Consider the following 25,426-nt stretch of genomic DNA (forward strand, 5'->3'; position numbering starts at 1 on the left):
CTATTTTAAACAAAATAAAAATGAAATTTCATTAAGGTTGAATCTAAAATCTAAAAATGTATTTTTAGCTGCTTTTCAATTGAACCTTGTCTACAAACACAATTCTCTTACCTACCTTGGATGGTTTGTCAGTTTGGCTTTGTCCCTAAATATATTCCCAGCTGGAATTATTGGTTAACTTGGTCTATCTACTTGGCATTATCAAACTTTTTCTATTGAAAAACAAAAAAAGCATTGCCAAACTTTTTCTTTGTTGGGAATATCGTAGGTCTCAAACTATAAAGAAAAGTACAAAGAAACAAACCGATGAACACACATGATCAATTTGGCATTATGTGTCAAAATTGAGGGTTATATTACTTTTAAAAGAAAAGTTTTAAGAAATCAAATCAAAACACTATCCAAAATACAGAAGTTGTAACTTTTATAAGTATATTCTAAAAGGATTGATGAAGAAAGAACGAAGACAAACGAAATCCATTGCTTTCAATAATTGAGACCTAGAAGAAACTTTCTCAATCCATATCAATACTTAATAGATAAGGATTTTATGTGTCTTTTTTTTTTTCTATTTTTTTTCTATTTTTATTTTTATCCTATACGTGATAGAATATTACCTTCTTTTTTTTTTTTTTTTTTTTTGCCTAAACTTAGATTTATTTTTTTCTTTATTAATGATTTTATATAAAATAATATCATATCTTTAGTATACGAGGAGGAAAGATCCTTATTTAATTTCTAATTTCTAGTACTTATCCTACATACAAAAGTTTAAGCATTAATTATATATCATCAAATACACAAAACCCATCATACTAGATGTCTATTCCTTCATATATTATTAGTTTTAAACTCTCTTAGAATCAACAATTATAGATTCCATTCAAAGTTAGATCATGATATGTTTTTAATTATATATGGGTTAAAAATACTTTGCACTTTTACATAATTTTATATGATTATTTTTATTTTGCACCCCGATTTTATAAAAATTGCCACATTGAATCCAAATAATTTTTTTTCTCTCTTACTTTTACAATTGATAACAGAGACCTTCAAAAGAATTAGGAAAAAGACACTATGTGCAAATTGCGTGCCTTTTAATGCATGGTATTTTGGAAAATGAAATTACGTCTGTTTTTTTTTAGCTCAAGATGGTACACTTAATTTTATAATTAAAAAAAATGCACGTCAATTTTTTTTTTAATAAAAAAAAGTTAATACACTTAATTTTGTTTTTTCTCTTTCCAAATACATTTCATTTTGTTTCATTAATAAGTTACATAGCTCGTCAATTCATTGCAATAAAGATATATTGTTTTTTTAAATTTAAATAAAGATATATGTTGATTCACTTATCCAAAATTCCAGTTTATAATATACATAGTATACACATATTCTACAATAACGAAGTATTTGGACAGTAGTAAAGTTAGTAGGAATTTAAAATTTTATAGGAAAGTGAAATTTTTTCCTATTTGGATAATTTTTAAGATAAGAAATTTATGGGTCCTAGTGGAAAATAAATCTTGTACGGTAAGAAACTGACAGGAAAAATGAATCCTACTAAAGAGATGTCATTCTAAAATTTTATGAGAAACTGATATTACTTATTTTTTTTTAAATATAATTTTATCTTTTAATTTTAATATATAAATTTATTTAATTATTTGTAAGTTCTATTTTCTTCTATAATTAACCAAACACTGTAAAAAGAATCCTAAAAAAATTTATTGTCAGAAAACTGAATTCCAAAAAATTAATTTTCAAAAATTAATTTTCTTAAATATTTTTCTTTTTACCAAACATCCCATAAATGATGCAAGAGCCGTCTCACTATTTTTTTTCCTTCATTTTTTAATATAATTTTATTCAATTCTAAGTTATATGCATCGCATAATTGAGAGAATGAAATCTCAGCAATAGCAATAGGAAGAATATATTGAAAAGAATCTTCACACTACACTGTAATTTCTTAAAAAAAAAAAAAAAGAAAAAAAAGAAAATGAAAAGGCCCTTTTTTTTTGGGCTAAATAAAATGAAAAAAGAAAAAAAGAAAAAAGAAAAAGGCCTTAGAACATTGAAGATGTTAACCATCCAATAGATGCAATCATAGACAGACCTAGGTAAGGCCAGTGGGGCACGTGTCCCCCTCAGATTTTTTTCATTTTTCATTTTTTCTTAATATATTTTTTGCTATTTATTATATCATCCTTAAAAGTCTAAGAAAATGCCCTGCTCTTTGTGTATCCGCCACCCCTACTCCACTCTCACACGTTTTTCCTTTTCTTTTACATTTACTTTTTTGATATATTTTTCTCACTTATGAATGTATATATATTTATTCATTTCTCTCATATATATATATATATATATATATTCATAATCAGTTATTACAATTATAATATATTGATACTATTTCAACAATATGCTTACTTAACTTTTAATTTAAATAAATATTTATATACAAATATAATTATTCAATGCAATCGATTAATAATAAATAATATTTATAACATAATATTCTAATTTAACTTTTGTTACAATTAATAGAATTTAAGTTGCAACTTTTTATTTTTAATTACACACTTTTTCTATTATTATTATTTTTTTTAAGTTTTCAACTACTTTACTTGTTTAAAACCTAACAAAATCAAGACTTTGTTTTTTAATTTCCTCAATGACTGTGTTTATTTTATTTTTGATAGATTTGCAATCAATTTATTATGCATTTCCAATGAAATTCATATTTCTCTACCAAAAAAAGTTTAAAAAAACTAAAAGATTAATTCTTAATTCAATTTTTAATTAGTTGGAGGACAAATATTTCCCACACCGTAAATTAACATAATCAAATATATAATGATGCTTCCGTGAACAAATTTTTTGGGTCCGTCACAAGATGCATTTCAACAGAATTTAAAGTATTCTTTTTGACTTTTTCGTAAAAGAATGCAATATTGTAGCCATATATGAAATCTTTCTTTAGAACACCAAATTAATGTGTCATTAATTAATTTATTCATTCATATCCGATACTATTTAATTTTGTAATTAATGTATTTTAACAATTTGTATTCTTCATTTGTAAATAACTTGATGCATACAGTATTTCTGTTAAAAAAAATACAGGTCATTGACTAAAAGAAGAAAAATCATGGTTAGCTCTTTGATATTATTAGGTTTAGAAAATCCTGAAGATTCCATAAAAGCCAAGGAATTTACCTAAATACTAAGAAAGGAAAAGGTGCGTAATGGGTGAAAATGGAAATAAATAATAATACAAGGGTGAGATTGCAAAAAGCAATTTCAATGGGAAATAGAGACGTTAGTTCTTAGGTGTGTTTTACTGCCGGCCTCTTCAAAAACTCTTTTTTTTTTTTTTTTTTTTGGTTGGGTTTTTCCACAAAGAGCATATTCCAACTATATATATATTGGATGTGCATATCTGCATGTCAACCTCTTCTCCTGCTTCTTTCAAATTTCAATCTCCTTTCCAATTTCTTCAAAATCTCTTCTTTTTATTTTATTTTTATTTTTATTAAAAAAGAAAATCTTTTTTCTACAAAAATCTTCCAAACCAATCCTCAAAAGATCTAACCAACCCAAATTTTCAATTTTCATCTTCAAATTTAGTTAGAATTCTCACAATCCTTGAATCTCTCCCCCTAAATCTCGCTTACCCATATCTCTATATATCTCAAACAGCAAAACCCAGAGTGTAAATTTCTCACCTTTACATTAAAAAAAAAAAAAAAAAAAAAAACCAAGAACTCTGTTTCTCTCTCTTTCTTTCTTTTTATTTTTATTTTTAATTTTATTTTATTTTAATTTTTTTAACCAAAGCTTCGTTTTTTTTTTAAATCACAGAGTTGTTTATTTCCTGACAATGGTGGTGAAGATGATAAGGTGGCCTCCATGGCCTCCTCTGTTGTCGAAGAAATTTGAAGTGCGAATTTTGGTTAAACGGCTGAAAGGATTGGACATGGGAGGAGAGTTTGAGGGAGAGAGAAAAGTGGGTGTTGAGTTGAAGTGGAAGGGCCAAAAGGGTATGGGTTTGGGTTCTCTGAGACGCTCGGTGAAGAGGAACTTCACTAAAGAGAGCGATGTTTCCGATGATGGGGTGGTCGAATGGGACGAAGAGTTTCAGAGTTTGTGTAATTTTTCGGGTCCCAAGGAGGGTTTGTTTTATCCATGGGACCTCACATTCACGGTCTTCACAGTGAGTATAATTTTGTTTTTTAGTTGTTTATTTTTGTTTGGATGGGAAGAAAGTTGATGGTTTTTCTTGCCTTGATCTTGGTGGATGTGCTTGACTTTTGATAAAAGAAGGAATGGTTCTTCTCTTTAAAAAAAAATATATATATATATATATGTTTTATTTATTTAGGATGGTTGTGCATGGATTAAGAAAATAATGGATTAAAAAATATATATATATATATATTTTTTTTTACTGTTTTTAACTTATGGTTTTATTTCATTTTCTGGGCTTCGCTTGTTTCTCGACGCAAAGGGAATTTTCTTTTACATGGTATTGATAGATAATTTCTATTAGTTATTTATGTTTTCTTTACCCCTCTGTTTTTCTTGGCTGAAAATAGTTATTGCAAGAAAAGAGAATTTTTTACGTTCTAGGCTCGTTTTGAACTTGAAATTCATAGTATCTTCTTAGTTCATGGTTTGTTTATGATTTTTGTTTTTGTGAGGTATAGTTGTTGACATCTTTGTGGGACATACTGGGTTTTCTATCGATGAGGTTTATACTGATTTTATCTGAGATGTTGGAAAGCTTGGTCAATAACGACATATACTGGAATATTCTTTGCTCTTCACTGTCCTTAATTTATTAATATTTAACTTTTTTTTTTTTTTTGGGTTTTATTTACATAATATTGTCTAATTTGAATGAGACAGATCCTCTAAATAGTTAATTGTAATATCAATGTATTTAGATTAACTATAAGCTTCTATTGAACTGCTTCACTGTTCTAATAATTTTTCTTGTTTCGGAATAGTGTAATTTGTCTTCGCCTTTGCTTTACTTTTGCAAATTTATCTCTTTTCCTCCCTTCAATGCTCAGTTTACAATTTCTTTGTTATTTTCTTTTCTGAAATAGGTTAGGAAACTAGGATTGAAGAGTAGGGCCAGTGTTCTTGGAACTGCATCATTGAACCTAGCAGATCATGCTTCTTTAACCGAGCAAAAGGAGCTTGAATTCAACATTCCTCTTAATGTCCCCGGTTTCACATCCGAAAATAGTAGCTCACTAAGCGTAAGTTCAGTTAAATAGTATGTACTAAGTGTGAGACTTTACCATTTTATTCATCTCATATTTATTATGACTGGTTGTTTGTCAATTCAATTGTTTTCCGTGTTTTAGAATTTGAACATTTCCCTGATTTCAAGTTCCTTGATATTACAGCTATGTCTCAGCATGATGGAATGGAAAACTGGTCAAGGGCTTTCAGAGACAGTGCAGGGATTAATATCAACATCACCATCACCGTTGTCATCACCATTACCGTCACCATGTTTTCTTTCACCTCGTTATTCTGATGCTATCCCATCAGATAAAGATGAGTTTTCAGCTCTTAAAGCGGGCCTCAGAAAAGTGAAAACTTTTAAAGAATTTGTGTCTGGTAGAAAAGTTAGAACGAAACGTTGTGAAGAAGAGGGCAGTGATGGTAGGGCTTCCATTAGAAGTGACGATGGTGCTTGCCATTATCCATGCGACACAGATTCACTTGATAATGATGCTGAGGGGGAGTTGGAGGAGAGCAAGGAGGATTTTGGTGTTAGGCATTCTGTCAGTTATGAAACTTTGGCCCTTGCAAACTGTGCTCGGGGGTCATTCTATTCCAATGCTAATATCAATGATGAAGATGAATGTTGGGTATATTATAGCAACCGTAAATCGGACGTTGGTTGTTCGCCTCTTGAGAATTCTAGTTCAATGGTATCTGCCCAGATTTTGCAGCAGGGATCAAAGCGAAAAATCTTGTCTTGGAAGAAAAGGAAACTGAGCTTCAGATCTCCAAAAGCCAAAGGCGAGCCTCTCCTGAAAAAGCATTACGGAGAAGATGGTGGGGATGATATTGATTTCGATCGCAGGCAGCTTAGCTCCTCTGATGAATCCAGTTTTGGGGTAGATATTCATTCTTTTCCTGTTCTTATTCATAAGCCATGCTTACCTGTGTTCTTCATTTGATGTATAACAAATGTTATTTTCATGCAGTGGAATTCCATGACTGGTGGATCATCTGTATCTGAATTTGGGGATGATAACTTTGCTGTGGGCAGTTGGGAGAGCAGAGAAGTAACAAGCCGCGATGGGCACTTGAAGCTACAGACGCAAGTCTTTTTTGCTTCAATTGATCAAAGAAGTGAACGTGCTGCTGGAGAGAGCGCATGTACGGCCCTTGTTGCTGTCATTGCTAATTGGTTGCAATCCAATCCTGATGAGATGCCCATCAAGTCTGAATTTGATGGCTTGATAAGAGATGGATCATCAGAGTGGAGAAACCTCTGTGAGAACGAGGTGTACATAGAGCGGTTCCCTGACAAACACTTTGATCTTGATACAGTCCTGCAATCTAAGATCCGTCCTCTTGATGTAGTCCCAGAGAAATCCTTTATTGGTTTCTTCCGACCTGAAGGTCTGGAAGAAGGTGAACTTGACTTCCTTCATGGGGCCATGTCCTTTGATAGCATATGGGATGAGATCAGCCATTCTGCATCACATTCCTTGTCTAATGATCAATCTCCTTTGATCTACATCATTAGTTGGAACGACCATTTCTTTGTTCTAAAGGTAGAGCAGGATGCTTACTACATAGTTGACACTTTGGGCGAGAGGCTTTATGAGGGATGCAATCAGGCCTATGTTCTGAAATTTGACAAAGACACTGTAATCCGAAGTTTACCAAATGAGTCTCAAACATCAGATGAGAAACCTGCCACCACCACTCCGAAGGGACAAGTCAACAACTCAAAGGAAACAAAAGCTGAAGAAACTCTCTCGGTCAGCCAAAGCGAGTCAGAAAACAAAGATAAAGAAGAGGTGGTTGTTTGCAAAGGCAAGGAGTCATGCAAGGAGTACATCAAGAGCTTCTTGGCTGCAATTCCCCTAAGGGAACTGCAGGTGGATCTCAAGAAGGGCTTAATGGCATCAACGCCAATTCATCACCGTCTACAAATCGAATTCCACTACACCGAATTCCTTCAACCCATGTCTGAATATTCAATGAAAGAACTGACAGCAGAAGCACCAGCAACAATGGAAATGGCACTGGCAGTTGCATAGTGTTGACTTCATTGTTCTGATCCATTTTGTATATCTTTTTTTTGGTGGAGTTTGTGGGGGAAATGGATCCAAACAAGAGATCATTTTCCAGTACTGCTCTTCTTCTCATTTTTGTGTTTGTAAATCTCGGGAAAGGGAAGTAATTCCCTTTCCTTTGTCCGATTTATAGCGCCTTCATTTGTCTAATTTGTTCGATTCCCCTACTCCTATAAGGATGAGAATTTAAATGAGAATTCTCAGACCGCTAATTTTATTTTAACTTTGATAGAATCTCTTAAAATAAAGAACTTGCAGACAAAAGCAAAGACAGAAAATCAAGAAATGTTTATTTTTTCTATGGATTTGTTTGGTAATGCGCATGCTCACCTTTGTATTTCCAAGATGTTTTTGGTCAAATAAGCTAAATGACAAAAGTATTTACGAATAGCTTTTGGTAATTATGGTAGAATAACTATGGGTGATATCCTTGCACACGCCAAGAAAGTATGTTTCACTAGTCAATGGTTATCTGGTCATGTTGGTCGTCATCATCATCATCATATCACATCCCATATGTTTAAGACACATACTTTTTGATAAAAATTAAAATTTGTTGCTTTTGATACGTTCTTTAATGTTTAGAATCTGGAAAAGCTTAGACAGGGAAGAAAAATTATTTTGACAATATATATATATATACATATATAAAGACTCTTTATATATGTATATATATCAATCCATAATTTTCAAATGTGAAATTAACATCTCCTAGTATTTGAATTAATGTTGGAAAATTGTATGGAAAAGCTTAGATGTTAATTTGACAGAATATTTCTCCACAGAAAAGTTCAGTATTTAAAGGTTTGAAAAGTTCAGAATATTTGCCAAAGACTTCAACTTCGTACGTGTAGTTCAAAGAAAATGGTGAAGGAAAATAAAACACAAAAACAGAAAGGACAAAAAAAAAAAAAAAAAAAGGATCGAGAATTTGAATGTCCTAAGAATTTGAATTTGCGAATTGGCAGATAACTTTTTAATTCTTTTCCTGGTCATTCTTAGTATCGGATTTGAATTTACAAATTCAATTTCATGTGTATTTAAAAGAAAATGGTGAAGAAAAATAAAAACACACAAAAAATAAAAAAAACAGATCAAGAATTTTAATTTGCAAATTGGTAGATAGCTTTTTATTCTTTTCCTGGTCATCATTCTTAGTATCAAATATAATCTTGAAGCTTGAACATTTCATCCACGGAGAATTGCAGATACACAGATTGCGTATCCCGATGCTGAATTGACAATAGCAAATATTGGATATGAAAAATAAATAAATAAAAATTGATGAAGATATAATAATCAACCAATCATTCACCATTCCAGGTGTGAACAAATGCAGAGGCCTTCCTCTTGCAATTTGATCATGATCAGTTAAAAAAAGAAACGATAAGCTATTCATTTTAGGATAACATAAAGGCTTGAAAACTTAATCACCGCCATTCGAACAGAGCTCAGAAACAAGCTTGACTACTCCAGACATAGGTGCATCATTCTGCATGAAAATCACATAGAATGTTAAAACTGCAGGTTACCTTAGTATGAAGGACATTTTTAGGTTACCAAATTTGTTTAACAAAATTTTAGATACCAAGTATTTAGTTCCATTTTTATAAGTGGTTCTCATTTATTGATTAACAACTAAGATATTACCACATAATCTGGACTCCAAAAGTATAAATTATGTACATATCCTATTACCCTTTTCTTGTTTTCGTTTTCTTCATTCCAAGTTGACAATGAAAGTATTATCATTATCAGGGAAATAATCTTTTCCAAATTGTATGCTCTGTCCCAAATCTCTATATGAATGAGAATTCTGTCGGCCTAGATCTTACATTATCTTTGATGCCTTGGATGCTGCATACGTTAACAATAGCATAATGACAAAACTTATCTGAAACCCGATCACTGCCAAAAAAGATAAATCCCTATGGTATTCTGATTGTTACAAATCCGCTCCTATGTTGCTCAATATAGTTAGATAAACATCAGCGTCTAGTTTATAACAGCAGTCATGCTCTGGACAGATATATTAACAAGGATATTGGGACAGCTAAAATAAGGCAACCGAAAATCTATTCAAGGCATTCAGCTCACCAGGTAAACAATATCAAAGGCTTTGCGATAGCTATCAAGAGAACTTTCAATATTGTCGTTCCTGAAACACCAGTTTATAAAATTCAGCAACTAAAGCAATTTATAAACCAAGCTTTTCTCCATTTGAAAGGAGACACAATTTCTAGAAATTACAGAAACTACATACCAGGCAGAGCTAACAAAACATGTGCTTCTCATAACAAGACGTTAAAAGAGAGAAACCTTTGCACACTTTCAGATGTGAATCATGGCAACAAGCAAGATCAAAGGTTTCCTAACACCATTCCCTTGGTACCTGGTACTGATTCATTGGTGTTCTTTACATCATTCCCCAAGTTGAGCCATTAGTTTCCCTGTTTGAACCCTATACCCACTTAAACAATCGTATGAAATTGAGATTTTGGGCTCTCCTCCAATGTTTAAGCCTCTAATATTTATCTTAGTTATAAAAATGTTAATAACATGTATTTCCATTTAATTATCAGTTATCACATGTATTCTCTTTCTAGTGCAATTAAGTTAAAACAATTAAAGGGTGAAGAATACTACTCAGGAAGAAACTTGATGTGACATATAGCAATAAGATGACTGTGTTTAAGCTAACCTGTGTTTGAGCTAACCTGCTAAAAGCCTAAAACACATAATCCAAACTAGGAAAATGGGGCAGTTTCTAAGTTTAGAGAACAAAAGTGGATTGGATATCAATCATATAGTCTAGAAATTTCAAAACCTCAGATAAGTGCAGAATTGGGATAAAGATACTCTAACACCTTCTGCAAAAACAAGATTTATACAGGGATTTTGGAAATGTTATGGATACTTCAAAGCAGTTGCATTATAGGTAAGTGAACATAAATACAAATAAGTTACTTTTAGAGCCTTATTAAATTGTTATGATATGTACTTACAGAAATCCAACAGAAATTCTAGTCTCGTAGTTCAAACCATCAGACATTCCCAAGTCACCAATGTGGTCACCCAGAAGTAGCACATTGGTTCTTAATTTTACTGAGGCATTGTCATCAGTTGGCTGATCTCTATAACCCAATCGATCATGAAGAGGAGCAGCCATATCAAGGGCATGTTCATTTTTATTTAGACTATGAATCGTTTTGCCTGTGTATAAATAGTAAAAGTAAAATAAGATCTCTGCATTATTCCACCATCATCATGAATAAGATTTATGCGAAACAGAAAAAGAGTTTGCATTCATCAATCAAGGGAAGAGAGGGGTGTTATATCAAAATTACTAATGTAAATATGCAATAATAATAAAAAGAGTTATGTTTCTCTTTCCAAAACCAGGATCAAAGACAGAGAAACTACCTATCATCTTTTTCATATGGATAAAGCACTTAGAAAAGAATTAAAAGAAAGGGGGGGGGGGGGGGGGGGGGGGGAGCTTTGCTCGTTACAAAAACTGAATTTTATAAACCATTCACTTCACTTCAATTTGACTCCATTACTCTTGCTATGTGAAAGACAAAGCTTATATTTATAGAATAAATAAATTAAATAATATAAATAAGAGAAAATTGTATGTTAGTCCCATCAAACAAATCATTTGCCCAACAAAATTTCGGTTGTATCGTGACATGAAATATGCTTTTGCAATGGAAATAGAATACTATAATTCACTCTTTTCTTTACAGTGTGAGAAGGATTAGTCATTAGAACCTTTAAAAGATACCAGGACACCCTTTTCATCAAATACCATGCGGTTTGATACAATTTTCACATTTTTGAAAGATCTGTGAAGCTTCTGTCTCAGGACCTGGTACAAAGGGAAGATTGGACAACAAAGCATAAAATAGATACAAATCAGATACACAAAGTAACATAATTGTAAAATATGCCAAAACAATGCAAATTTATCAAACTAACCTCCTCTATGATATCTGCAAGTCCAGCAGAAAAAATAAGAATGGGAATGTCCCTTTTCTGCAAGATTGAGAACCAGTAATTGTAAGCCGAGCTTAGTGACAATGACCTAGTAATTAGGGCATCAACATTGTGGGTAGTCAACAATCATATATATATATATATAGCTCTTCAAACAATACCAAAAGTCAAAAGATCACATTCTCTTCCTCAGAGGCATAGTTATCCATTTAGGAAATTATTGTTCGCTATATCATCCAAGTAAAATAAGATTTTACCTCCAAAAATTCAAATAGTTCAACAACACCCTCCCTAAAAGCAATTGTGGAAGTAGCAACAGAATGCTCTATGGCCTCATATGTGAGGCCTCCCTCAATCAGAAGACCATGTGTCTTTCCCCACCTGCATCAATTCAACAAGTAGTTTAAATATTTAAATACAGTCAGACCAAATAAACAAGTACAAATAACTGTAACATACCACTCTTCCATGAGTTTGGTTTTCTCCTCAATCGGAATTGTTGGTGAGAATTCTAATGGATGATAATATTCATATAATTCCCGCCTTTTGATATCATATTCTGGATTTCCCTGTCGTAAAAGACCATGACTGCCTACGCTTGTTATTGAAGAAAATTGGAAGGATATACTACTACAAACTCAGAGGTAGAAGGAAATAGATAACTAAAAGATCATGTAAACACATGGAGAACTTACTTTGTCCCCTACAGCCATTGACCCAGTACCTTGTTAGAGTGGCATCAAAATCTGCAATTACCTGAGATAATGAATACAAATCTTCATTCTACAGTTGCTTCACCAAGTAATTCAAGAATAAAGAATAAAACCAAACCAAACAAATAAACAAAAACATTTGTGAGAATCAGTGACCATGACAGTAGCAACTGCAACACAACGACCCAAAAAAGAAAGTGCATAGCCTAAAGTTGACACTACAAATTGACCAATCTAATAAATAAATAAACAGACAAATAATAAAAAATAAAAAACCCTGAGCAATCCAAGAATTGTTGCAGACTTCCCACCCACAGCACAGCACATCCCCCCCCCCCCCCCCCCCCCACATGCCTCTTCATACACCCACAATGCAGAGTACAAAGAAATGCAACATAATCAATTCTTCATGAAAACTTGGCTTACTAAAAACACGAAATTAGACATCCGAACAAGAAATTAGAAATTTTAGAAAGGAGTACAGAAAGCAACCTGGAGTTTTACCGGACCCGCCTTACGAATTAAAGAGATTTTCTTATCCAAAAGCTCACCATCACCCACCACCACCGCCACCTCAGAAGAAGAAGCCTCGGAAACACCATTTCCCTCCATTTCCATACGATCTCTGAACCCACCACTGCAAATCCAAACCCTGCAAAAACCGATCAAAGAAAAATGAAAAAAAAAAAAAAATCGAAACTTGGATAAAGTGGGAGCATTTAAAGGTGAGAGAATTGAGGTACATAGGGGTTAAAGAGTAATACAGCATGAAACAAAAAAGAGCTGCGAAATCGAGGAGATCAGAAATAGAGACATCACCTTGGAGTGAAATGGGGAGGAAGAGAAATGAAGCAGTGATTACGAAGAAAGCTTGAGCTTGTAGGAATGGTTTTGAAGATGCTATGGAACCTGTTACTCATTTGAGTCTCTTGAGGAGGATCGTATTTTATGTTTCGTTCCTTGTCACTCTGTTACTGTTCATTTTGCCGTTATTTATCCATTTATTTATTTATTATTGTTTTCTTCTGATGAATATTTATTTATTTGTTAAATGACCCAAAAAAAAAAAAAAAAAAATCTCTTCGGAAAGAAAAATAATATGCTGAATTATCTTTCTTTGTTTTGATTTACTAAATATGGTTCCTCTAATTTTGGCAAAATTAAAGGATTTCTTCATATTGGCTTCTTTTTTTTTTTTTTTTTTTAAGTATTTATACATAAACCTCCTTATCAATAAAAGAAATTCAGTTCAAGAACAGGACAACAAATTATGCCATTTTCTTAAAATTTTAAAATGGCAAAATTTTTTGTTTTATATTGAAATAAAGAAAAAAGTCGACGGGGACAAAATTAATGAACAGATATTTAAACAAAAAAATAAGTACTTTTTTTGTTTTTAAGAAATATTGTGTACTACAACTTTTTAAGTAAGATATGTCTAATAATCACTAGGTATCCAAAGATCACACTCAAAATATTATCAACCAACGAGCTTGATTTTCCTTTTTCATGCCAAAAAAATAATGAAAATAACAAAACAATAAAAAGAAAAGTCAATAGAATTTGCCACTTTTCATTCTATAATGGGTTTGTTGTTCATGCATAGTAAAAGATAATTTTAAAGAGTGTTCAATTTATTCAGGTGGAAATTTTTACATTGTGAAAAGGGAGGAAAAAGCTTATTCCAATGCACAAACCAACACCATCATATATACCCAAAAGTATATATATATAAACTCCCAATGTATCTGTCTTGTTTCGAAGCAAATCAAAATGAAAGATTTTTAAAGAATTATATAATCACAAAATCAAGAAACCAAAAAAATAAAATTGAAGAAACACAAACTTCATCAGCAACAAATAGGGCATAAAATCAGGCCATTCTCATTACAATTTGGGCATGTATCAGATTGCCCATCTTCCCCAATGAGCTTGTGACTTCCATTGCAATTGAAGCAAACCACAAATCTAATCCCTCCACAACCTTCACAAGCTCCATTGCTACTATCAAAAGCCACTCCTTCAAACAGTCTCTTAAGCTTTCCTTGTTCATGGAGGCTCAAAACCTCCTCTGCTCCACCAATATACCTTCCTTTTATGAAAAGCCTTGGAGGAAGTGCTTTACCATCCAAAACCCTCCATAGCTCTTCTCTGAATTCACTGTGCATGGAAATGTCCCTCTCGAAAAACACCAATCGGAAGCTCTCGAGTAGGAACCGAATGCTGTTGCAGTTTTCGAAGGTCTTTCGAATCCCTCGCAGGGTCGTTGTGTAGAGAATTACTGCCTCTGAACCTGCGGGCGGGCACTTCTCGGCGAATTCTAATAAAGGGTCGCTATCCAACTCGTCCGTATCGCTTTCTATGCGACGAGATTTCGCCGGCGGCGGTTCTTCTCCTTCTCCTTCTTCTTCTTCTTCCTTCTCAGTGAGTTTCTCTCTCTCTGTTCTGTCTTTTCTCTCCGCTTCACTCGTTCTGATATATTCAATCACGGCTTGTTGAAAGGCGGCGAGAAGGTTCGGATCGAAGAGGGTTCGGGAATTCAAGTCCGGTCGGCGGAACGATGAAATATCGATCTCGGATAACGGGGTTTGTAGACGAATTTCCGGGTCTGGTTCCGCTAACTCTGAAGCTTCCGAAGCTCTGCCCTGTCTGAATTCTTGCTCTGTTTTCTCCCGAATCTCAAAATCGTTCTTGAAACCAACTCGGTCTTTTACGGCCATTGGAGGTCCAATGTTTTCCTTGTCGTCTATATCTTCGTCGAACTCCGTTTCTTCATCTTCAAGATCTCTCATAAGCTCCGAAACATCTGTTTCATCTTCTTCTGCTCTGTTTCTTCGCAAACTAATCGATTCTCATCTTGAAATACTGAATTCTTTTGAGAAGAAGAATCTACATACCCATATGAAGCATTCACTTGAAGAACTCGATCTTGCAGCTTCAGATACCCAACCGGTCGGATCGATTTGATTTTCTTCAGCAACTTGCCTTTCATTCCCTTCATTTTTCTTTTTTCCGAGAAAATCCGAAGAGAAAAATGATTCCTAAGGTGAAAAAAATTACTTAACAAGATAGACAGATTGAAAAAAGTGATGGAATCGCTTCGTTTCTTTTCCTCCAAAGAACTATTTTTTCCCAAGTTCAACGGCTAGAAAAGTTTTTTAAAGTATTTTAAAATTTTTCAGGCGCAGAGCTATGAAGGTAGGAGGAATCCAATGAGATGCGGATCAGGGAAAATATTCCCTGAACCTTATGAAAGATCGCCATGTGGATTTTTTTAAATTTATTTTGAAAATGTGGGTGATAAATGAGGAAAAGTACACGTGGTTGAAAGAGAGTGTATCAGTGATAAGTTAATAGGATAAAGTCGTCTGAGAATATTGTTGCTTGAGTAGGTGAGGCAAAGAAAGATAGTAAGTGGGTAACGGTCATAATTTCACTAGATTGGGCCTACGACTTGTCTCTTTATTTGAGCAGACATCATTTTGTCCAAACCCTTTTTAACATATATACATTTTTTCTCTTTATTTCTTTTATCAATTTGAGTTTCAACAGAAGCAACACAAACTTTACGTTGCCCCTCTTTAAGAAGCCAAAAAAAATAAACAACTTTATGTTGTCCCTCAATGTTTCTCACCCTTTCATTTTTAATTTTTAAACATTTTTTTAAAGGAGATCAAATATTAATTAATACATGATTATCTTTAACAAAGTCATAATAATTTTCATTTTCATGTTCTAATAGAGAATTCTACTAGTTGTTAAGAATATGACTTGAACCATAATTTCTCTTCCACTTATAATATATATGATTCCAAATTGAGATATCTAGCTAGATCAATTATAATAAATGTAATATACTATGATACGATCTAAAATTAGTATCATATCCCTAGCTTCCAAAAAAAAAATGATATGAGGAGCCCAATGATCCCCAAAAAAAAAAAAAAAAAAAAATTGATATGAGGAGCCAAAATATTTAACATTTATCTGATGTGTCGTCTAAAGAGTGAAATATATATATATTTTTTTTGGTAACTCTAAAGAATGAAATATTGGAGAGACTGATATATGGAGTAAGATAATTAAACATCCTTTTTTTTTTTTTTTCCTAATCTAAAGTTCATATTTAACTTTTACAGAGTAATCAATGAATTCATAACATTTCCATATGGCATTTTTGTACTTAATTAGTTACATAGCCATATAAAAAGAAAACAAAAATTAGTTACATAGCTGAATGAAAATATATGTATATATATATATATATATATATTAAGATTCATGATACATTGATATACTAAACTAATTATTTTCCAAATAAATGAAAACCAGTATAAATGCAAATATATAGTAAATTATCAAATAAAACTAAAGAGACTTGACTTTTATGTAATTTCCTAGCTGTTCATATATTTATATATATTATTTTAATAATTGCTGAAATGTTAGCAATTAATTCAATATTCATATAATTAATTTGATTTCCAAATTAATAAAATTGTATAATTAATTAATAAACCGTTATACAATATTTCCTTTCCATGGCATTTCTCAAGTCCGTTAATTTACCTTAAGTCCCCCCATATAAAAATAAATCTCCAATACTCTCTGTCTTTCTGAATTCTCTCCGATGTATTCTCTAATGGCTATGCAGAGGGACCAATTCAATAGAGTAATGGTTATGATATTAGCGCCATTAATGGCTTCTCTATTAATTCCTTGTTTTTGTTGTTCTTGTTCTTATTCTGGTGTGCAATATTCTGTTGGAGACACACTCTGGACAATCCCTCCAACCCCTGATTATTTCTCCAACTGGTCCTCTTCCATTTTCTTTGCCATTGGTGACTCCCTTGGTATGTAAATTCTCCAATATTTTAATATAAAATTTTGCTATAATAAATTTACATGCTCATAATATTATAATCATTCATATACTATTCTGTTATTATCGATAAAAAAAAAAGTAATAATAAAACATTCGGCAAATATATTATAGGCATGCAAATCCACTATAATATATATTATTATTTTCTTTTTATATGTTCCATTATCAATAAAATTCATGCAACGCAGTGTTTGATTTCGAAACTGGACGTTTCAATCTGGTACAAGTCTCAAAGCCAGACTACGATAGATGCACAGCTTTCAACCCCATTAACATAATTTCTAAAGGTCCAGCGATTCTTCCATTGAAGCAGGAAGGTGTTTTTTACTTCATATGCAATATTTCCAATTATTGCATTCTTGGTCAGAAGATTTCCATTACTGTCCACAACTACTGCCCAATTCATAATCCCCCATCTCCGTCGCCGTCACCATCGTCATCACCAACTCCGACGTCGTTTCCTCCTGCGGCTGTTCCCGTTGTTCCGTCTTCTCCTTCAGTACCGGCTTTAAGTCCGGTACCGTCTCCAATTAGTGATGGCAATAATACTGAAGCTCCTCTGGATGCCAAGTCTAGTGGCGCGTTTGCTAATAGAGCTAAGATTGGTTTTGATTTTAGAGGAATGTTAATTTTTACTGCTGGCTGTGCCCTACTTGTCTTATTGTTTGGTGAATTTTTTTAAGATCTGGTAATTGTTTATGTGTTTTTGTTTTTTTATTTTTGATTTAATGGTTTTTTTTTTTTCCCCTTACAATTTTTACTTCAGTTCGGTTAAGTTTAGCTAAAACAAGAAACAAATAAAATTGAGAAAAATAAAAATTATCAAATTTTATTTTACAATAGAGATGACTTGTTAGAGCAATTAATTTAATAATAAAAACAAAGTGTTTGGGTAATGATAAAGTTAATAAGAATATAAAATTTTCTAAAAGAATGAAATTTTCTCTTATTTGGATAATTTTTAAAAGGAAAAATTTATGAGTTCTAGTAGAAAATAAATCTCACAATGTAGGAAGCTGAAATAGAAGGTAAATCCTCACAAAGATGTGTTATTTTCAAATTTTTTGATAAATTAATTTTACTTATTTTTTTAAATATAATTTTATCTTTTAATTTTAATGTAAAAATTTATTTAATTATTTTTGAGTTCTATTTTATTCTATAATTAATTAAATACTATAAAAAAAATCTTAAAAAACCTCATTTTCAAAAAATTAAGTATCAGAAAACTAATTTTTAGAAATCAGTTTCCTTTAATACTTTCTCTTTTACCAAATATGCCATAAAAGAAATTATAGAAAAACTCCCGAAATTAATTAATAGAATTAATCATTACCTTCCTCATGTGGAAAGAAAAAATCATTAGTTTCCTAGTTTGATCTTTTAGTTTAGGAAATTAATTTATTCATTACTCATCGGTTACTTATGGTTATAAACCTCTTTTTCCCTCTTTCTTTGGCTTTTAAATTACTTGATGGATTTGTATTTTTAGACTTGATTTAATGGTAAAATGACTGAAAATATATGTTCATATAGTAAAATCTCTCTTCTTTTTAATTAAGAATATGAATTGTAATCCTTTTTTTTTTTTTTGGTAAATATGAATTGTAATCCTTGAAAAAAGAAATTACTTGATGGACTTGGAATATTGTACTATTCAATATCTATGTATATACAAGTTTAATTTTCTGAAAACCAAGTTTTTAGTTTTAAATTATTAATATTGATGTGGCAATTAAATAATGTGTCAATATATCAATGGTTGAAGATATATATATATATATATATATTTATATATATATATATATATGTATATGGATAAATGAATCATTTATAATATAAATATGAATAAAAATGCATATATAGTATAAAATTTTGTTTACAAACACGTAGGAGTTTTAAGGTTGCATGCTCTAGTGCCATATGGAATTCATGTGTCACTAATTTCTATCTAGTAGCGGTTAATTATTAGCGGTAGTTATTTTTATTTTATTTCATCCATAATAGTTTTCTTTCTCATATATATATATTGTTAATTATGGAATTGCAATAATTTATGTGTTTGTCAAGTTGTATGTTGATTTGGATCTATTAATTGATAGGCCTGTGTTTGTCATATATATATATATATATATAAATATATAAAGAAATTTTACAACGTAGATTTTAATATTAACAATGATCTTTTTTGTTTATGTATGATTTATAATTAATATTAAAATTTAAATGATAAAAATGTACGGATGTCCGCATTATAAATGGATTTCAATTTTTTTCTCTAATGCACACTGCAAGTTACAAACATACATGTATAGGGTAAATAAATAAAAACTTCTACCTTAAATGAAGTGAAGTAATAGACATTACATAGTACAAATCCTTCTACATAATTAGCGCTAAAAGAAATTTCTACTACCCCATCATAATACATGCACAAAAGATCACATTATATATAAACTTTGTCATTCATCTTGAGGATCGATTTGCAAAGAGGTTATTTGAAGAATATTTGGAATGAAAAGAGAAGTATGATTATTGGGATTAGTCGGGGAGCTTCTACATATTGGACATGTTGGGTTAAGACGAAGCCAATGGGTGATGCATTTGACATGGAAGAGTAAGTCCCTTTCATTATAATAACCCAAACATATGGAGCAGCAGGAATTATTGGAAGCTGTACTACCATTTTTCACATGATCATCATCAAGGTGCTTTACTAATTGAGAGGAGAGAAGCTTTGGACAAGCAGCAAGAGTTGCTTCATCTATTCCCTATTTATTTATTGTTGATTGTTCATGATGATCATGATCATGATGAGTGGTTGTGATGGGGGAAATGTTTTGCTGAGATGGGTTTGACATAGTAGGCAATCTATGCGGCTAGTACATAGATAAGAAGTGAGAGTTAGGATTAGGATTACAAGAGGACTCCAATGGAAAACATCATCCCATATTCAATTCCACTAATATTTTCTCGAGATGCAGCTGGACTATCAGCAGAGCTCAAGCTTTCCATCTTAATTAATTTCAGAGTTTGGAGTCGTATAACTTGAGAGAGAGAGAGAGAGAGAGAGAGAGAGAGAGTTGGGGATTTATGCTTGGAGAGAAAATTGGAGCTATAGGTAGACGTACAAGTTTATATATATATATATATATATATATATTTGTAAGAGATATACAAGGTTTGTCAATTGATTGTGAAATTAACATTATGAAGATAGATAAAAAAAAAAAAAATCCAGAAATTTAAATTGGTTTAATATATTTCATATATGAGATAATAAAGTCACTTTATGGAATACATTTATAACACTTAGCTAGTTTTGACCCAAAATATATATATATATATATATATACTTAAGATGGTGGAAAAAGTTAGGTACTTTATAAGATTTTAATAAAGAGCGGTCGAATGAAATATATAGTATTCAAATACTAATTACATCATTTATTTTAGAAGGGTTTAATTGCAAGGAAAGAAGTGAATTAGATTGGTCAGGCGCCATCTCGTGTAAAAGGATTGTAGATTATAAACATTTATAAGAGATATAACGTAAAAATAGAGCTCGCTCGCAAGTCGCACCAACACCCAAAAAAAAAAAAAAAAGAGGAAAGACAACAGAGCTTGCTCTGTCGCTAGCAACTATCGTCCTGTTACAAATTTTAATGTTTCATAAAGGCAACATATGAAAGATACATTATTAATGGCGTCTCAAAGATGTTCAACAAGGAGGATTAATGTTAATTGACCAATCAAAGTAAAAGCTTTATCTATTATTATTATATATGTGTAAGAAGTCAAAAACTTGTTATACAAGTAGATAGTGAGAGCCAATTTTTTGGGGTTAATTAGTGAGAGCCAATTAAATGTAAGGAAATTGAGAAATATTTATTTATATATACAGCCAATATGAATTGGACTTCTCTTGATAAGTGCCTTTAAATACATAGGTCATGCATTGGTTCATTTATAATCAGTTCAATCACTTGGTTTCATACAGTTGACAAACAATTTAAAAAAAAATAAAAAATTGAAATCTTTGTTTTAATTAGCATCCACCCAATTGTATATAGGCAATAAACACATGATGTATCATACAGTTGACAAAAAATTGAAATATATATTTATATATACAGCGGATATGAATTGGACTTCTCTTGATAAGTGCCTTTAAATACATAGGTCATGCATTGGTTCATTTATAATCAGTTCAATCACTTGGTTTCATACAGTTGACAAACAATTTAAAAAAAAAAAAAAATTTAAATCTTAGTTTTAATTAGCATCCACGCAATTGTATATAGGCAATAAACACATGATGTATCATGTACCAAAATGATTCTAGTATTTTTCAAATACTTTTAAGTGAAGTTTCTAGCAGGAAAATAAAAGCCAGCGATTGTTTTTGGGACAATCATCTAAATTGGAATCCCTTATCTGTAATAAATAAATAAATAAATAAAGAAAGAAAAAAAAATACTTTTAATCGGATCTTGGCAATGCATGTAGATGTAATTTGTTAATTGGTCATATATATAATAAAGTTAAAAAACGTGGGTGTTGGTTGTAGTTGGTATATCTATAAATCCGAACTCTTAACTTTTGAATCTCTTATGATTGATTCTCCATATTACCCAATTCGTATAATTAATTAAGTTTAACTTTTGCATCCATATAACAATATTCGGTAGATTAAACTAATTAATTAACTAGCTATCTAGTTAATTACTTAATTACAACTACTTATTAGCTAGTTATTATATACATTAATTTGGTTGATGGTGAACTTCAAAATTGCGTGGTCATCTATGCTTCTTCAAATATTATTGTAACTGCTAGCAAGTCAAACATCGCTGTTTAATTTATTTTGTCTTGTCATTATTTAATAATTAATATTACTGTTTCCATTCCTCAAGGTTCCGCTGACTGTTGCTTTGTTAAATTTTAATGACCTTAGTAACGTTCAGTTGTTTAGCAATATATAATTTTCTTTTGAAGATCTTTCCAGCAACATGTATATTATATACAAGAATAATTTTTCTATCCTACAGATATTCTTAAGTTAAGAAATTGTTGATGTTTATGTACATGATAAATTCTTGATGGAAAGAGTTTGTAAATTATTTAAATTTAAATTTATCATATATGGGTATGATAAAGTTAAAAAGTGTGATATCTATAATTTTTTTTTTTAAAAAGAAAAAATTATATATATGCAAGAAATTTAATTGTTTAATCCCAATCTTTCTGTAGATATAACAATTTTTTATTATTATTATTATATTGTATATATAGCAATCTAGATATGATGACCCAAAAAAAAAAAAAATAATAATAATAAATAAATAAATGAAGTTTATAATACTTTTTGGAACAATAAATTTGTTGTAATCTACATATGGAATCTATGTGCGAAAAATCCTAACATTAATAAAATTTTGCTAAATTTAAAATAGTCTAATTTGATTGAACCCATTCAAAATAGTCTCGCGAGTCTAAGCAAATCCTGCATTGACGAGAATCACAACATAAAGAAAAAAAATAAATATTATAAGATCCAAATTAACCTTATGATCATGGATGAACATAAGGTAGTGTAGAAATGTTTGGCCACTATCACCATCCATCTCTGTATCAAACCATTCGATCCAGCCTAGCCGCCAAGGGAGCAACCTCAGCCAAAGGGGTGGGAAGAGGCGAATTCCGGCAGATAGGGCACGTCGGATTCAGGCGCAGCCAAGGGTCGACACACTTGAGATGGAAGAGGTGGCCACAGTCGGGAAGCAGCCTCAACATATCCTTGTCCTTGTAATCCGCCAAGCAGACGGAACAGCAGCATGAAGCCGTGGATTTGTCTTTGTGTAGCTTGGCATGAGCATAGAGCAGCTTCGGAAAGCTCCGGAGAGTGGCGTCGTCGAGGCCGGTGGTGATTGATTCGTCGTCGGGTTGAGTGGTGACATTTGTTAGAGAGTTGCTGGTAGTAGAAGATGGATTGTCTGAAGGTAAAGGAGCTGTACTTCTTCGATTGCAGAAGTGGGAAAGAAGAGTTATCACAACTATGATGAGAATTATCCCCACCGAGACTCCAATTCCATATGAATAACGACTGAATTCCGATGAACCGTCGTTGGAGCTCATATTAGAGAGTGAGAGAAAAGAGAAATATAAAGAATTTGTTTTGTCTTTGTGTATTGGTTTTTTTGGAATACTTCATATTTCTGCCATTTTTTTCCAAGAAGAAAGCTCGTTTATTACTTTTATACCCACCCTAAAAAGTAATTATTATTTTATTTTAGTATTTGGTTATTAGGTGTGGGGCAAAAGTTTTTGGTGAGAATAATAATTTAGCAGCTTCTATCCCTTGTCCTTTCCTTTTTATTTGTAGTCTATTTTGTGGATTTTGAGATGGTTTTGGCCTTTTTGGTGTTTTTTAGTGTCTTTTTGAAGATAATATATTACATTTAGATCAAGAAATCCAAGATAGTAAACAACTCGTTAAGGAAAGACGAACATTGTGGTCAATGGACATTTATTAAAATAAAATATATTTTATTTTGCAAGTGGTTTAAAGGTTGCCTACTCTTATCAACAATCCATTAACATACAAAAACTAAAATAATAATATATATGATATATTTATTAATATTATTTTAATTATTTCATAAATCATACATTGAGCTCCACAGTTTGACTATGCGTGTTTTTTGAAAACAGTGTGAAACATATTGATTAATTGCATTAAAAAAACAAAAAAAATTGATTAGTGGTAGATCCAAGATTGACATTTGAACAAAAACATCACCTTTGTCTTTTGGACTAATTTTGGGCTTGTGGAGGAGTTTATGTTGGGCCCAAAAGGTAGTTCTATTTATGGAACAAAAATTTCTTGATACATTCTCCCTATTAAAATTTATATATTAATAAAAAAAAAATTGCTAAAACTTGATTCTATTGGCAAAATCATGCAATTTGGTAATTTTCTAATGTTTTTGTGAGCATTTTAATTTTTCAAAGAAACTGAAGTTGATGTTAATATTTCATCAAATAGAAACTCTTGGTTATATCCATGTAGATTTAATATTCTTCTCTATTGGCCTCTGTAAATTTTATGAATAAGAAGCTGAGAATAAATTGACAAATATTGGATTATTATAATAAATATTAAAATTTTACGAACACTACGTGGGCACATATCGAATTAAAAATTATTAAATGAAGGCTAATTGTATTTCACTACACTTTAATTTTCTCACAAGTGAGGAATAATGCAAAATTCTAAAACTAAAATGTATAGTTACATATAAAAGTCAATTTTGATTCAGAAAACATTTAATGGATTTGACAATCATTACTTTAATTTAGGTAGAATATATTATCCAAACACAAGTTTCCTTCCTATATAAGCCAAAAACATTAGTAATGGTCTGGATTTACAGGCAGATCAATAAAAAAAAAATAATAATAAAACCCCCATTACTATGCAAAGTAAATAAAGAATTAGCCCCAATAACTTTAATATAATGTGCATACCATAATTACGGAGCTTCGCTTGCGCGTATAGAAACATCTGAAAGCTGCCTCGTCGAGGCCTACTTCGGTGGATATCAATTCCCGGAAAACAGCGAAGGAAGAGGCGGTTGGATGAGGGGGTTGTGGTGGTGGGAGGCGATAGCGGGCAATGCAGTAAAAGCAAGTGCTATGATCACCAGCAAAAGAAGGATGCCAAGAGAGATTTGAATACCCATCAGAACTTTGCCTGTTGATCAATTGTAATTGTAGGTATACATCAATGGATTTTTCTTTTTTTTTGTTGGTTAGTTGGTTTGGTTTGTACTGTATGTCTGTTTGCAGAGAAAATAATTAAAGATCATGTTAAAGCTTTCAAAGATTGTGGAGCTAGAGAAATTAACATTTGTATTGTAAAGATTATTGTCAAGCTACCTGTCCTTGTTTATGAGGAGTATATATATATATATATATATATTTGAAATAGTTTATGAGGAGTATATTTGTCCTTCACTTTTTTGCCATACTAGTAGTTTGGCTCCTCGTTCGCTTTAAGATGTATTTTGAGAAATACTTCATAAAATTTTTATGTACATATATATCTATATTTATATTCTATATAATATATAAAAGAAAAACTATATGTATCACATGTCGGGATATAATTTTTTGAAATTTTCTTCAAAAATTATTTTTTAATTTTATTTATTTATTTTTATTATTATTTATTATTAATTAATTATTATTCATTATCTTATATTTTATGGATATAATCAAATATATATAAAATCAAATTTTGATATAATTTAATTAGATATGATAATAATTTCAAAATATTTTTATTTATTTATTATTTATCATTCATTATCTTACTTTTTATGGATATAACCAAACATATATATATATATATATATATATAATAATTTCAAAATGAATAAAATATTTGATTTGATATTATTCACCAAATATATATTTATGAG

At 31.2% G+C, this 25,426-nt stretch overlaps 4 protein-coding genes and 1 non-coding gene across 12 annotated transcripts; 2 read left to right on the top strand and 3 right to left on the bottom strand.

Moving 5' to 3' along the window:
- The first annotated feature begins 3,396 nt into the window (after nt 1-3,396).
- LOC107404374 (uncharacterized) lies at nt 3,397-7,644 on the top strand. Its single transcript, XM_048470644.2, has 5 exons — nt 3,397-3,721; nt 3,871-4,222; nt 5,121-5,276; nt 5,427-6,149; nt 6,240-7,644. Exons 2-5 carry the CDS (start codon nt 3,890-3,892, stop codon nt 7,305-7,307), a joined length of 2,280 nt encoding a protein of 759 aa, XP_048326601.2. The 5' UTR covers nt 3,397-3,721; nt 3,871-3,889; the 3' UTR covers nt 7,308-7,644.
- Nucleotides 7,645-8,596: 952 nt separating this feature from the next.
- On the bottom strand, nt 8,597-13,041 carry LOC107404377 (uncharacterized). Of its 8 annotated transcripts, XR_009640535.1 has the most exons (12): nt 12,875-13,041; nt 12,548-12,707; nt 12,038-12,098; nt 11,802-11,934; nt 11,600-11,723; nt 11,325-11,381; nt 11,118-11,214; nt 10,349-10,556; nt 9,607-9,813; nt 9,441-9,501; nt 9,042-9,200; nt 8,597-8,835 (listed from the first exon to the last, which is right to left on the bottom strand). XR_009640535.1 is itself a non-coding variant. In XM_016011322.4 (10 exons), exons 1-10 carry the CDS (start codon nt 12,973-12,975, stop codon nt 8,770-8,772), a joined length of 1,068 nt encoding a protein of 355 aa, XP_015866808.3. In that variant the 5' UTR covers nt 12,976-13,040; the 3' UTR covers nt 8,597-8,769. The 8 variants fall into 8 exon arrangements, 1 of the variants encoding a protein (XP_015866808.3); XR_001580442.4 differs by lacking the exon at nt 9,607-9,813; XR_009640534.1 differs by having other exon boundaries at nt 9,441-9,813.
- A 617-nt stretch (nt 13,042-13,658) lies between these two features.
- Nucleotides 13,659-15,203, bottom strand: LOC107404378 (uncharacterized). The gene has a single exon (XR_009640433.1). It is a non-coding gene; the product is annotated as an uncharacterized LOC107404378 (transcript).
- A 1,494-nt stretch (nt 15,204-16,697) lies between these two features.
- On the top strand, nt 16,698-17,622 carry LOC107413120 (cucumber peeling cupredoxin). The gene is made up of 2 exons (XM_016020985.3): nt 16,698-16,908; nt 17,129-17,622. The coding sequence occupies exons 1-2, from the start codon at nt 16,698-16,700 to the stop codon at nt 17,620-17,622; spliced, it is 705 nt and encodes a 234-aa protein (XP_015876471.3).
- A 4,810-nt stretch (nt 17,623-22,432) lies between these two features.
- On the bottom strand, nt 22,433-23,165 carry LOC107413119 (RING-H2 finger protein ATL70). Its single transcript, XM_016020984.4, has one exon. The coding sequence runs from the start codon at nt 23,076-23,078 to the stop codon at nt 22,575-22,577; it is 504 nt and encodes a 167-aa protein (XP_015876470.1). The 5' UTR covers nt 23,079-23,165; the 3' UTR covers nt 22,433-22,574.
- Nucleotides 23,166-25,426: the final 2,261 nt, after the last annotated feature.

This window comes from Ziziphus jujuba, chromosome 8 (genome assembly GCF_031755915.1).
Source record: "Ziziphus jujuba cultivar Dongzao chromosome 8, ASM3175591v1".
In the NCBI taxonomy this organism is placed as follows: domain Eukaryota; kingdom Viridiplantae; phylum Streptophyta; class Magnoliopsida; order Rosales; family Rhamnaceae; genus Ziziphus; species Ziziphus jujuba.

What these genes read in the sequence shown, in the direction of transcription:
- LOC107404374 (XM_048470644.2), top strand. Translation starts at nt 3,890, where the DNA reads ATGGTGGTGAAGATGATAAGGTGGCCTCCATGGCCTCCTCTGTTGTCG. An exon ending in TCACATTCACGGTCTTCACA is followed by an intron (nt 4,223 to 5,120) that starts GTGAGTATAATT and finishes TTTCTGAAATAG; the next exon opens with GTTAGGAAACTAGGATTGAA. An exon ending in CTGATGAATCCAGTTTTGGG is followed by an intron (nt 6,150 to 6,239) that starts GTAGATATTCAT and finishes ATTTTCATGCAG; the next exon opens with TGGAATTCCATGACTGGTGG.
- LOC107404377 (XM_016011322.4), bottom strand. Translation starts at nt 12,975, where the DNA reads ATGAGTAACAGGTTCCATAGCATCTTCAAAACCATTCCTACAAGCTCA. An exon ending in AACTATTTGAATTTTTGGAG is followed by an intron (nt 11,382 to 11,599) that starts GTAAAATCTTAT and finishes TCAATCTTGCAG; the next exon opens with AAAAGGGACATTCCCATTCT. An exon ending in CCTTTGATATTGTTTACCTG is followed by an intron (nt 8,836 to 9,440) that starts GTGAGCTGAATG and finishes ATTTTCATGCAG; the next exon opens with AATGATGCACCTATGTCTGG.
- LOC107413120 (XM_016020985.3), top strand. Translation starts at nt 16,698, where the DNA reads ATGGCTATGCAGAGGGACCAATTCAATAGAGTAATGGTTATGATATTA. An exon ending in TGCCATTGGTGACTCCCTTG is followed by an intron (nt 16,909 to 17,128) that starts GTATGTAAATTC and finishes CATGCAACGCAG; the next exon opens with TGTTTGATTTCGAAACTGGA.
- LOC107413119 (XM_016020984.4), bottom strand. Translation starts at nt 23,078, where the DNA reads ATGAGCTCCAACGACGGTTCATCGGAATTCAGTCGTTATTCATATGGA.